Raw genomic sequence first — 13,264 nt, forward strand, 5'->3', positions numbered from 1 at the left:
GGGTGAGTTTTGACAGGTGATTGATGCCTGTCAAATTCTGCAACCCAAGTTAAAAGTTCCCGCCCTGTCAGGCTGTAATGTTAACATCTGGGTGGGTGGCCATAAAACATTTTACTCAGCTGCCTGTTTCTACAGCCCCCCCCCCCCCCCCCCCCCATTCACCTGTGTGACTAATAAGAATTAGACCTATATTATACCCGTGGCAAACTGGAATAATCAACCTACTTATTTAACATAAAAAAAAATGAAAAAATAGTATATTAAAAAAAGAGATTTATAGGTTTATATAAGTGCATTGAACAATTTTCTAAAATTGATTATGTTACAAGAAAAATAGTAAAATGCTTTTTTTTCCCTAAACAATTAACACATTTAAACATACAATAGTAAAATGAATCAGATGTAGACATTTACTCTTTGGCATCTTTTGGTTCATTAATATTGTCCTTTTGGTTTGTCCCCTGTGGAGCTGTTAACTGGATGGGGATAGTCCTTTCCTCCACAGCTGGTATGCTTCTCCAGGGAGCTTCTATCCGTAGCTGACCTTCCGTTGTCAATGTGCAGCTGATGTCCTCTGCCTTTACTTCTTGAGGAAGATCTGTTTCCTTCCTGAAGATCTGACATTTGTAGGAATAGGAACCTTTACCATCCTGGTTCTTCGTCTCCTTAGCTGCAGTCACCAGTAACTTTCGGCCCAGAACCTTGACAGTCAACTCTTGGGGACAAAAGTCCTGAACTCCCAAACTAAGCACAAATCCAGCTTCTGTAGACTTGATGTCACTGCTTGTCATCATTGGTAGAACCTTATTCTCTCCAATATTAATTTCCTGCATTAGCTGTTGGTGGAGCTGATCTACCCTTCTGATATTAGCTTTTATCTCTTCCACCGTCCTAATCATGTCCTGCTCCATTGTAGAGAAGACATCCTCAGATATTGGCCACAGAGGCTGCAGGAAGGGTTTCCAGGATGCAGTATTGCTCTGGAGCTGAAGGCACAGCATTGTATTGCCACAAAGTTCTCTGTTGCAGCAATAATATGAATCCAGCCTTCAGTGTGTTCTATAGAGGTTACAAACAACTAGACTTTTTATACCGAGATGAAAACTTCCAAGCATGTCTTGCATTCCTAGCCCCTGTCACATGTTACATTATTGGTAAATATTACTCTACATAACAACATGATTCAGTCTGTCTTCATTCATGGCTCATACACGAAAATAACTTGTTTGACGCAATCCTGACAGTTTCATGTTTCATGGCCTGGACTGAGAGACAACTGTTCAAAAATGCAGACAGATTCCTGAGCCATTGCCTCACTGTGTCTTTTTAAGTCTTACAGCCCTTTAAAATTTGAAGTGGGCTTAAGTTAAGGGTAAATCTGTCACAAGTAATAAACACTGGAGGAGTGGGGACTCCATAACTTTTTTTTAACATTTTTATCTGCAATGTATTATTTGTACAGTCAAGAGGGCCTATTGGAATATGTAGAGACAGGCTTTCTGAATTTAGTGATTTCAGTATCTTTTCACTTTTAAACAATATCTAATAATACCAAAGTTCTCCATCAAACACATACTATTTTAATGCAGACATGGAGCTTTAAATTTTGACCATATTTAACATTGCTTTAATCTGCATAAGCTCCGAGTTTGTAGTATGCTCTAGGATGGGGTCTCCAAACTATGGCCTGCAGGCTAAATCCACCGAACAGCAAGGGTCAGTGAAGTATCCTATCCAATGTGCATTGATTGAGGGTTAAGGTCAAGAAAGACTGCCTATGGTATCCACTTCTGATGTAAGGGGGCACCTGATCCTGATGTAAGGGAGGACTTTTCAGCCCCTATACCCACTCAAGGACAGAAAGGATTTGCCTCCTTAATGACCAGGCCATTTTTTTGCAATACGGCACTGTGTCCCTTAAACTGACAATTGCTCAGTCGTGCAACGTTGTACCCAAACAAAATGTATGTCCTTATTTTTCCACAAATAGAGCTTTCTTTTGGTGAAATTTTAATCACCTCCGCGGTCTTTATTTTTTGCGCTATAAACAAAAAAGGATGACAATTTTGAAAATAAAACAATATTTGTTAGTTTTTGCTCTAATAAATACCCCAATTTTTTTCTTCAAAAACAAATTTCATCAGTTTCGGCCAATATGTATTCTTCTACATATTTTTGGTAAAAATATCGCACTAAGCATATATTGATTGGTTTGCACAAAAGTTATAGCATCTACAAATAGGGGATAGATTTATGGCATTTTTATAATGTATTGATTTTTTTACTAGTAATGGTGGGGATTTGTGATTTTTAATGCGACATTGCGGTGGACAGATCGGACACTTTTGACACTTTTTCTGGGACCAGTGACATCTATACAGCGATCAGAGCTAAAATTAGCCACTGATTACTGTATAAATGTCAATAGGGAGCAAACAAGGTGTTTCTAACTGTGGGAGGAGTTTACTGAAAGGGTGTAGAGAGAGATCGCTGTTGCTGATCATTAGGAACAGTAGATCTCTCTCTCTCTCTCTACTCCCCTCAGAACAGGTATTTGTCTGTTTACATTTACAGATCCTTGTTTTGGCTCTCTGAGGAGCGATCGCGAGTGGCCGGCGGACATCTCAGCCGCCGGCCACATGCATTAGCTCCGGTGTTGCATTGTGGGCGTACGCTCAAGCCCCCTTATAGCTTCTTAAAGCGGCCGACATACAATGATGGCGATTTGAGCAGCCGAGCCAACCTGCCGCAGTACAACTGCGGCGGCTGGTCGGCAAGTAGTTAATATTTGTAAAATATATGATGTGGCTCTCATTGTTGGCGGGGCACTTTCCTCCATTTTGGGTGGACATGTCCTAAAACAGTGATGGCGAACCTTGGCACCCCAGATGTTTTTCACTACATTTCCCATGATGCTCAACTACACTGCTGAGTGCATGAGCATCATGGGAAATGTAGTTCCAAAACATCTGGGGTGCCAAGGTTCGCCATCACTGCCCTAAAACATGGGAAATTTACTGATGGAGTACATTTTTTACTGACAACCTTAAAAATTACAGAACTCCTATTAAAAATTAAGACAATTAATATTTAAACTGTATAAACAAAATATGGAAACACTGACAATACACAACAATTAACTTGCTTAGTTTACAATTACAAAAGTCAGCACAGCACAACAAATTATCAGCCCCTGTTATTTATTAACAGTTGTCATGTGTCAGTAATTTTAACAAACTGTCAGTAAATTTACTGAGGGTTGGCAACCCTGGTCCAGTCTCTCGCTTTTCTTCTTCAGTACCTGTCTAATGCTACGTATTGTCCACCCACCTGTTTTGTATACTATATGGATTGTTTACATGCTTGCAACCCGCCTCCCCGGGATTTTTTTATTTGGGTTTTGGTTTGTAATACTTGTTCTTGTTAATTGTATATTGTAATATCTTACTTACTGGGCTTCAGATGCCATGCATAAGCTTCTCTTTAACCTGTTCCTGCCGGCGCACGGCAATGTACGTCAGAAGAATGGCACGGCTGGGCAAATGGGTGTACCTGTACGTCCCTTTGAATTTGCCACCATGCCATAGTGTGCCCACCGGCCAGGAGCTCCATGAGTCGGATCGCGGGATACCCGCGATCACCTCACGGAGAGGTAGATCGGGGATGCTAATGTAAACAAGCATCTCCCCGTTCCCCGAGATGCTAATGTAAACAAGCATCTCCCCGTTCTGCCTAGTGACAGTGTCACTGATCATAGGTCCCTCTGATTGGGAGCAGAGATCAGTGATGTGTCACAGCTAGCCCATCCCCCTACAGTTAGAACACATCCCTAGGACACACTTAACCCCTACAGCACCACCTAATGTTAACCCCTTCACTGGCAGTCATATTTACACAGTAATCAATGCAATCTTAATTGCACCGATAGCTGTATAAATGTCAATGGTCCCAAAACCATGCCAAAGTTGTGTCCACCATAATGTCGCAGTCATTATCAAAAATTGCTGATCGTCTCCATTACTAGTAAAAAAAAAAAAAAATTAATAAAAATGACATAAAACTATCCCCTATTTTGTAGACACTATAACTTTTGCGCAAACCAATCAATGCACGCTTACTGCAATTTTTTTTACCAAAAATATGTAGAAGAATACATATCAGCCTAAACCGAGGAAAAAAAAATTTTTTACCTATTTTTGGGGATATTTATTATAGCAAAAAATAATGCGTTCTGTTTTTTTCAAAATTTGTTGCTATTTTTTTGTTTATAGCGCAAAAAATAAAAACCGCAAAGGTGATCAAATACCACTTAAAGAAAGCTCTATTTGTGGGAAAAAATACATCAATTTTGTTTGGGAGCCATGTCGCATGACCGGGCAATTGTCAGTTAAAGCGACCCAGTGCCGAATTGCAAAAAGTGCTCTGGTCTTTGGCCAGCAAAATGGTCCGGGGCTTAAGTGGTTAATATGTTCATTTTTTTTTTGTTTTGTTTTTATTCAAGACTGGAAGACCACTGTCCTTTAGCCATTTATTCTGCTGGATGCCTGCCATGCTGTCATTATGCACTTGTGTACCTCAGTGTGATGTTAACTTTACTATTCGTTTTTTTTTTTTTTTACTGTACTTTTTTGTATTGTGAAACACTTACTAAAAACCTTATTATATAAATATACAATGTGGTTCCTACACTGAAAAGTTTGGAGACCCCTGCTTTAGGAGATAAAAGTGCAACTATCAAGAATGCCCATGCTCCTCCTGATTCAGCAATGCACGCCACATCCACCACAGCAGTGTCGAAAGTGCACTAACTGGATTCTGGGAAAGTCTGAGCACCCCACGTATCACTATACTCTTCTTGGCTATATTGTTTAAAATTCTGTTGCAATAGAGTTTAGACAGATATATCCCACAACAATGTCAACAGAATAGTTTACTAGTGTACATAGTTACATAATCAGTAATAAAGCTGTAACTATTCAATTACAGGTTTTGTGAGAGACACAAATAACAGGCAGAAGTAAATTAATTGCATATTGTATTTTATTATTAGTAACATGTTATATTACATTATCTCCACACAGTGGCGTAACTAGAACCTTCAGGGCCCCAATGCAAGAAACCATGAAGGGCCCCCCTGAACCCCAGCCAGGGCCCTTCCCTCCAAGTCCGGCGGTGGAACTCCAGGGCGTGGTCACAGGTATGACCTTTGTGAGCCCTGTAGTTCCACCACTGGTATCAGTATTTTTATTTTTATTTATTTTTAGGTGCCCCATTGGGGGACTGTCCCCAGGCAGGATGGGGTCCCCGTCCCCAGAAGAGATGAGGTCCTTTTCTCCAGGGCAGATGAAGTTACTGCCCCCAGGTGAGAAGGGGTCCCTGTCCCCAGGGGAAGTGGGGGTCTCTGTCCCCACGTGAGAAGGGGTCCCTGTCCCCAGGGGGAGATGGAGGGGGTATGTAATGGTGTGTGGGGGATGGGGTCCTCTCACTCACCATGACCAAGCTGTAGGCCATGCACTCATCCATGTTGGCCTGGGCTCCATCCAGTGTGCTGCACGGGCGATCAGCTTATCTCCCAGAAAGACCTTTCATCATCTGTGTATGACGGGGAGGAGGGGGGGCTGGCAGACAAGCCTGCAGTGTCCTCCGGGTAGCCGGCTCTCATAGGGCTGCACTGCATCTGTGTGCTTAAAGTTTGTTTACACGGGAAAAGTTTGCAGTGCAGAGTGGGCCGGACTCGGGGTGGGCGGGACTCTGGCTGGGGAGAACAGACATCGGACTGAGCGGCACTGCATGGAGCAGGAGAGGGGTACTCTGAGGAGCCGGCTGAGGTCACAGGTCATGCGGGGAATGCACAACTAAAGAGCAGCCATATGTAGAGGGGGCTGCATGGGCCCCCTGCATCACAGGGCCCGGTTGCGGTCGCAACTGCTGCACCCCCTATAGTTACGCCCCTGTCTCCACACATGTATGTTTCTGTGTGTACGCACTTGGACACTCTGTATACAATACTAAATAAAATGTATTAAAAAAAAAAAGAAAGAAAGAAAGAAAAGGCAGTGATGTCACTCCACAGTCATGTGTTAGTGCTTAGGCCTAATGCTTTGCTGGTGGATCCAAGAACAATCACAGGGAGAACATCACATTGTCTCCCATACCCAACCCGCTGACTCGTCCCGCCTGACCAACAGGGTTGTTAAAAATATATACAGTTGTGCTCACAGTTTACATACCCTAGCAGAATTTATGATTTTTTGCCCATTTTTCAGAGAATATGAATGGTAACACGAAAACATTTCTTTCACTCACGGTTAGTGTTTGGCTGAAGCCATTTATTATCAATCAATAATGTCAACAGAAACAACCCAAATGACTCAGATCAAAAGTTTACATACCCTGGTGATTTTGGCCTGATAGCCATTCAGACCCCTTTGTGTCAACTTGTGTGCATGTTATTAAAGGTAACCATCCTCACCTGTGATCTGTTTGCTTGTAATTAGTGTGTGTGTATAAAAGGTCAATGAGTTTCTGGACTCCTGACAGACCCTTGCAGCTTTCATCCACTGCTGCACTCAGGTTTCTGGATTCTGAGTCATGGGGAAAGCTAAAGAACTGTCAAAGGATCTGCGAGAAAGGGTAGTTGAACTGTATAAAACAGGAAAGGGATATAAATAGATACCCAAGGAATTGAGAATGCCAATCAGAAGTGTTCAAACTCTAATCAAGAAGTGTAAAATGAGGGGTTCTGTTGAAACCAAACCATGGTCAGGTAGACTACCGTATATACTCGAGTATAGGCCGACCCGAATATAAGCCGAGGCCCCCAATTTACCCCCAAAAAAACTGGCAAACTTATTGACTCGTGTATAAGCCGAGGGTGAGACATGCCTGTCCATCCCTGTGTGTCCGTCCATCCCTGTGTGTCCGTCCATCCCTGTGTGTCCGTCCATCCATCCCTGTGTGTGTGTGTGTCCATCCATCCATCCATCCCTGTGTGTGTGTGTCTCCATCCATCCATCCATCCATCCCTGTGTGTGTGTGTCTCCATCCATCCATCCCTGTGTGTGTGTGTCTCCATCCATCCATCCATCCCTGTGTGTGTGTGTATCCATCCATCCCTGTGTGTGTGTGTGTCTCCATCCATCCATCCGTGTGTGTGTGTGTGTGTGTGTGTGTGTGTGTGTGTGTGTGTGTGTGTGTGTGTGTGTGTGTGTCCAGCCTACCTGTGTCCCGAGCCTTTGTCCCGAGCCTCCGTCCCGTGCCTTGCCTCCTTGCCTCCGTCCCGTGCCGTGCCTTGCCTCCGTCCCGTGTCGTGCCTTGCCTTGCCTCCGTCCCGTCCCGTGCCGTGCCTTGCCTTGCCTCCGTCCCGTGCCCTCTTCGTCGGCGCCTCGGCGGCCATTGTAAAATTCAAAAGCCGCGCCTCCGCCTTCGCCTGTGATAGGCGGAACACTGAATTTCCCAGCAGCCTGTGTTCCGCCTATCACGGACATCGTATCATCCTCGTCCGTAGTACGAGGATGATACGATGTCCGTGATAGGCGGAACACAGGCTGCTGGGAAATTCAGTGTTCCGCCTATCACAGGCGAAGGCGGAGCCGGAGGCGCGGCTTTTGAATTATAGAATGGCCGCTGTCTGTCTGCTCGACACGCTGATCGAGCGGGCAGACAGCGATGACTCGAGTATAAGCCGAGGGGGGCACTTTCAGCCTCAAAAAAGAGGCTGAAAATCTCGGCTTATACTCGAGTATATACGGTAATATTTCAGATAAAACTGCCAGGAAAATTGTTTGGGATGCAAAGAAAAACCCACAAATAACTTCAGATGAAATACAGCACTCTCTGAAAACAAGTAGTGTGGCTATTTCAAGATGTACAATAAGGAGACACTTGAAGAAAGATGGGCTGCAAGGTCAAGTCGCCAGAAGAAAAACATTACTTTACTACGCAAATGCCAAAAAGTATTACAATACACCAAACAGCACAGAGACAAGCCTCAAACCTTCTGGCACAAAGTCGTATAGAGTAATGAGACCAAAATTTAGCTTTTTGGCCACAGCCATAAACGCTACATTTGGAGAGGAGTCAACAAGGCCTATGATGGAAGGTACACAATTTCTACAGTGAAATACAGCGGTGGATCGCTGATGTTTTGGGATGTGTGAGCTACAAAGGCACAGGAAATTTGGTCTAAATTGATGGCAAGATGAATGCAGTAGGTTATCAAAAAATACTGCATTCATCAGCCAGGAAGCTGCACATGGGACGTACTTGGACATGCGAACATGACAATAATCCAGAATAAAGTGAAGGTTCCGGTGTGGCCATCTCAGTCTCATGACCTCAATATTATTGAGCCACTCTGGGGAGATCGCAAATGTGCAGTTCATGCAAGACAGCCCAAGAATTTGCAGGAACTGAAGGTTTTTTCAAAGAGGAACGGGCAGAATTTACCATCTGAGAAGATAAAGAGCCTCATCCACAAATACCACAAAAGACTTCAAGCTGTCATTGATGTTAAAGGGAGCAATACAGGGACCGTATTGAGAGCTGCAGTATGTAAACTTTTGATCAGGGTAATTTGGGTAGTTTCTGCTGTGATTGTGATTTAAAAAGAGTAAACACAGTTGATTGATAATAAATGGCTTCAGCCAAACACTAACCATGAGTGAAAGAAAAGTTTTTGTGATATCATTCATACTCTCTGAAAAATGGCCAAATCATAAATTCTACCAGGGTATGTAAAGTTATGAGCACAACTGTATAAAATTAAGGGCTCATTCACACAGGTACTCTGGCTGTTTAAAGGAGGACTTTGAGCTGGAGGTGCCTGTCATTCTATGGGGATGGATCTCCTGTATGAACACAGCCACAGGCCCTAATTTGACAGGGGTGCAGGTGAGTGGCTCCGAATGCATGCTGTCTGTGTTCAGGCTGTATACCTGCATCTGCACACCTGTCAAATTAGGACCTGCAGCTGTGTTTGTACAGCTCAAGGTGGCTCATGCCACTGATTCACACTGTACAGACCACAGCACCCATGTGAATGAGCCCCGAGACCTTATCCACAGAAAGCTTTATTTATTAACTCCGTTTTATCTTTTAACTAATTAGGGACCGGCCCTATTTTTCAGACTTGGTGTTTACAAGTTACATTTTTTATTTATTTTTGCTAGAAAATTACTTAGAACCCCCAAACATTATATATGTTTTTTGAGATGCCCTAGAAAATAAAATGGTGGCCGTTGCAATACTTTATGTCACACTGTATCTGCGCAGAGGTCTTACAAGCGCATTGTTTTGAGAAAAAATATACTTTTTTGAATAAAAAAAGTAAGACAGCAGTACAGTTAGCCCAATTTTTTTTTATATTTTGAAAGATATCGTTACGCTGAGTAAATTGATACCCAGCATGTCACGGTTTAAAATTGCGCCCACTCGTGGAATGGCAACAAACTTTGACCCTTAACAATCTCTATAGGGGACGTTAAAAATCTCTACAGGCTACCATTTTTAAGTTACAGAGGAGTTCTAGTGCTAGAATTAATCCTCTTGCACTAACGATCGCAGTGATACCTCACATGTGTAGTTTGAACACTATTTTCATATGCGGGCGCGACTTATGTTTGCGTTCGCTTGTGCACACGAGCGGCGCTTAAATTTTTTTTATTATTATTTATTTTACTTTTGATTCTTACACTGTCCTTTTTACAAATGCCCTTGTGCTAACGAGTGCAGCGATACCTTACATGTGTAGTTTGAACACCGTTTTCATATGTGGGCGCGACTCACCTTTGCATTCGCTTCTGCGCACGAGTGGCGCTTAAATTTTTATTATTATTTATTTTACTTTTAATTTTTACATTGTCCTTTTTTACAAAAATAAATAAATTGGGTCACTTTTATTCCTATTACAAGGAATGTAAACATCCATTATAATACAAAAAAAAGCATGACAGCACCTCTTTAATAGGGATGGGCCAAACACCCCCCCCCCCCCCCCCATTCGGTTTGCCTCAAAACATGTGAACAGGCAAAAAATTTGTTTGAACACCGTTAAAGTCTATGGGACACGAACATGAAAAAAGTTTAAAAAAAAAAAAAAAGATTTTAATAATGCTTAAAGTGCAACAATAAAAGTGAAAATATTCCTTTAAATTTCATACCTGGAGGGTGTCTATAGTATGCCTGTAAAGTGGCACTCACGGCTATAATGAATTGTCGGTCCGGCAATACACAGAAAAGTTCATTGATAAATGGCATGTGATTCCCCCAAAGGGGAACCCTGAACCAAAATTTTAAAAGAAATGCGTGGGGGTCCCCCCAAATTCCATACCAGGCCCTTCAGGTCTGGTATGGATATTAAGGGGAACCCCACGCCAACATTTAAAAAAATGGTGTGGGGTCCTCTCAAAAATCCATAACAGACCCTTATCTGAGCACGCAAACCTGGCAGCCCGAAGGAAAAGAGGGAGGGACGAGAACGCCCCCCCTCCTGAACCATACCAGGCCATATGCCCTCAACATTGGGAGGGTGCTTTGGGGTAGTGGCCCTCCCAAAGCACCTTGTCCCCATGTTGATAGGGAGAAGGGCCTCATCCCTACAAAACTTGGCAAGTGGTTGTGGGGGTCTGTGGGTGGGGGGCTTATCAGAATCTGGAAGCCCCCTTTAACAAGGGGACCCCCAGATCCTGGCCCCCCGTGTGAAATGGTAATGGTGTACAAATGTTCAAAATATACAAAAGTGTTAAAAATGTTAAAAAAGACAAGAGACCCCAGATCTCACATTTAAACTAAAATGTAATAAAATAAATTGTCATTTTTTTGTAAAATAAAAATAAAAAATCTCCTTTAAGACCGTTGGCTGTTGAGGAGAGAGGATGTTATCATCTACCGATGGCTCCGGTAGACAGCGGAGGTGACCGGACCACGGCGGGAGGGGGGGCCCTCTCCCACCCCCGATAAAAGTGATCTTGAATGCGCACTGCCCATTGTTGAAGAGGATACCAGCGTTATGGCAGCTTACTTCTGCCATAACAACGGTATTCCACTTCAAACAGCCAACGTGCAACAACGGCGGACAGTCCGCAAGCTGTTAAATTTAGCTGGAATTGTGATTGACTTATGTTGTGCCTGTTAATAATGATTTTATTGTATTTTTAGCAAAAGATAGCTTTAATAATACCCTGTCAGGTAGTCTGCACGGGGCCCCGTGATTTATATCGGCAACCCATACCTGGAAGCACTGGGTTTTCATGACAGCTATGATGGAGGTATTAGCTGAGTATTGAAATAATGCGAGGAAGCTTCTTGGATGCAGAAAATACTTTGTCATGGAGAAATATCAGAATGTCTTTGTCATCATGGAACAGCAAGACAACAAACAAGTGCATATAACACAATAAGAATTGTACTTCCTCGGATTACCTTACCATAGATAACACACTATAATACTGCAGCACCCCCTGCTGGATAGATAGGTATAATGTATTGTCAGTTTATTATCAACCATGCTGTTGTTCTTCCAACACCCCTTCAAAACGGCTATATGACGTTGCTTCAACAAAGGTTTGGTCTTTCCTCTGACGGCCAGTATAGTATGTCAATAACACCTTGCTCTTGATTGTCCCTCAGTAGGTGATACTTGACGTTGATGCATTTGGTCCTAGAATTGACTCTTTCTGATTGCGTAAGTTTTATACAACCCTGGTTGTCTTCACAAATGGGAATTGGTTTTGACATGTCTATCCCAATGTCCACAAAAAGTTGACGAATCCATATCGCTTCTTGACATGCATGTGCTGCTGCAATATACTTTGCTTCAGTTGAAGATAGAGCAGCAGTTGTTTGCTTTCGACTAGACCAACTTATGGTTCCTTCCCCATTCTGGAAGAGGAATCCACTTGTGGATTTGCAATCTGTGCAGTCCCTTACGCAATCAGCACCCACATATCTGACCAGTTTTGGCGTTGATGTTGCTGGTAACTGTAGCTTCATCTGAATTGTTCCTTTGAGGTACTGCATCACTCTTTTTTTTTTTTTCCAAAAAGCTTTTATTGAAGAAAATAGTCAATAATATACACTAACATTGCATAGAAGAGCAAAATATAATGAAAACAATATAGCACATTTTGACCTTATATTATAAAACAGAGGCGAACAGTAGCTTGAAATCGCCAAGTATATAATAGTCTATATCATAGTAGAAAAGACAATAAAGTCATATTCAAATAAATGATGAAAGAATTAATAAAAGTCAATAGGCAAGGGAAGGAGAAAAGTGTCCTGAACCTTCAAAAAAGGCATCAGAAGATTCAGGTCTTCATAAAAGATAATCTGTATACCATTAACCGATAAGCAAAAAGAGGAAAAAATAAAAAAAATAAAAAGAAACATAAGAAAAATTGGGAATCACCAGGCTCTCCACCTCAGGGCGGAGGAGAACCGGTTAACAGGTGAAGACACTCATCCGAACCTCGAAAGTGAAGCCAGCAAGACCAGGTCCCCCAAAATTTAGTTGGGGTATCATTTGATTGATGGATTAGTTCTTCCATCTCGGCAATTTTAGACACTCTTGTGATCCAGTCAGCGACGGAAGGGGGGGAGCTAGATTTCCAGACTACAGGAATGCACATTTTCGCTGCATTGAGCAGATGCTGTGCCAATGAGCGATGGTAAAGCTTCTTGGGAAGACAAGAGTGGTGCAATAGCATTTGGGCAGGGGAGAAATCAATGGGGATAGTGGTAATGTGTCTTATTAGACGGTGAATCTCTCTCCAAAAAGGCTGGATGCGCGGACAGGACCACCAAATGTGTAAGAACGTACCTACATTGTCCGAACAGCGCCAGCACATCGAGGGAATTTTGGGATCACGACGATGGAGCCTTTCTGGAGTTAGATACCACCTAGAAAATATCTTAAAGTTGTTTTCTTGTACAGATACATTAATTGATCCCTTATGTAAGTTGGAATATATATGTGACCAGTCATCGACCGTCAGGGAGACGGTTAAATCATTTTCCCAGCTAACTGTTGCTATATTTGCTTTGGGGTTGATATTTGCAAAGAGTAAGGCGTAGATAGTAGAGATTACATGCCGTTGTGGTTCCGTCTGATTGCAGAGAACTTCAAATGAGGTAAGATTACGGGCGAAGTCGTAGTTCGCCCCCTGATGAAACAGAAAGTGTTTTATCTAGAAGTAAGCCCATTGAGGGAATGGGTGTCCCGAGGGCTGGTAGGGAAGGTCTAGAAGGGATTTAAGTTTATTGC

General features: G+C 42.7%; 1 protein-coding gene across 1 annotated transcript; it reads right to left on the bottom strand.

Moving 5' to 3' along the window:
- Positions 1-256: 256 nt before the first annotated feature.
- HSPB9 (heat shock protein family B (small) member 9) lies at positions 257-1,073 on the bottom strand. The gene has a single exon (XM_077459541.1). It carries the CDS (start codon positions 999-1,001, stop codon positions 411-413), a length of 591 nt encoding a protein of 196 aa, XP_077315667.1. The 5' UTR covers positions 1,002-1,073; the 3' UTR covers positions 257-410.
- Between the last annotated feature and the right edge of the window lie 12,191 nt (positions 1,074-13,264).

Source organism: Lithobates pipiens, unplaced genomic scaffold (genome assembly GCF_037356315.1).
Source record: "Lithobates pipiens isolate NorthernLeopardFrog02 unplaced genomic scaffold, aLitPip1_a1.2 Scaffold_28, whole genome shotgun sequence".
Classification (NCBI taxonomy): domain Eukaryota; kingdom Metazoa; phylum Chordata; class Amphibia; order Anura; family Ranidae; genus Lithobates; species Lithobates pipiens.

Excerpts from the sequence above, each read along its gene's own strand:
- HSPB9 (XM_077459541.1), bottom strand. The coding sequence starts at position 1,001 with ATGCTGTGCCTTCAGCTCCAGAGCAATACTGCATCCTGGAAACCCTTC.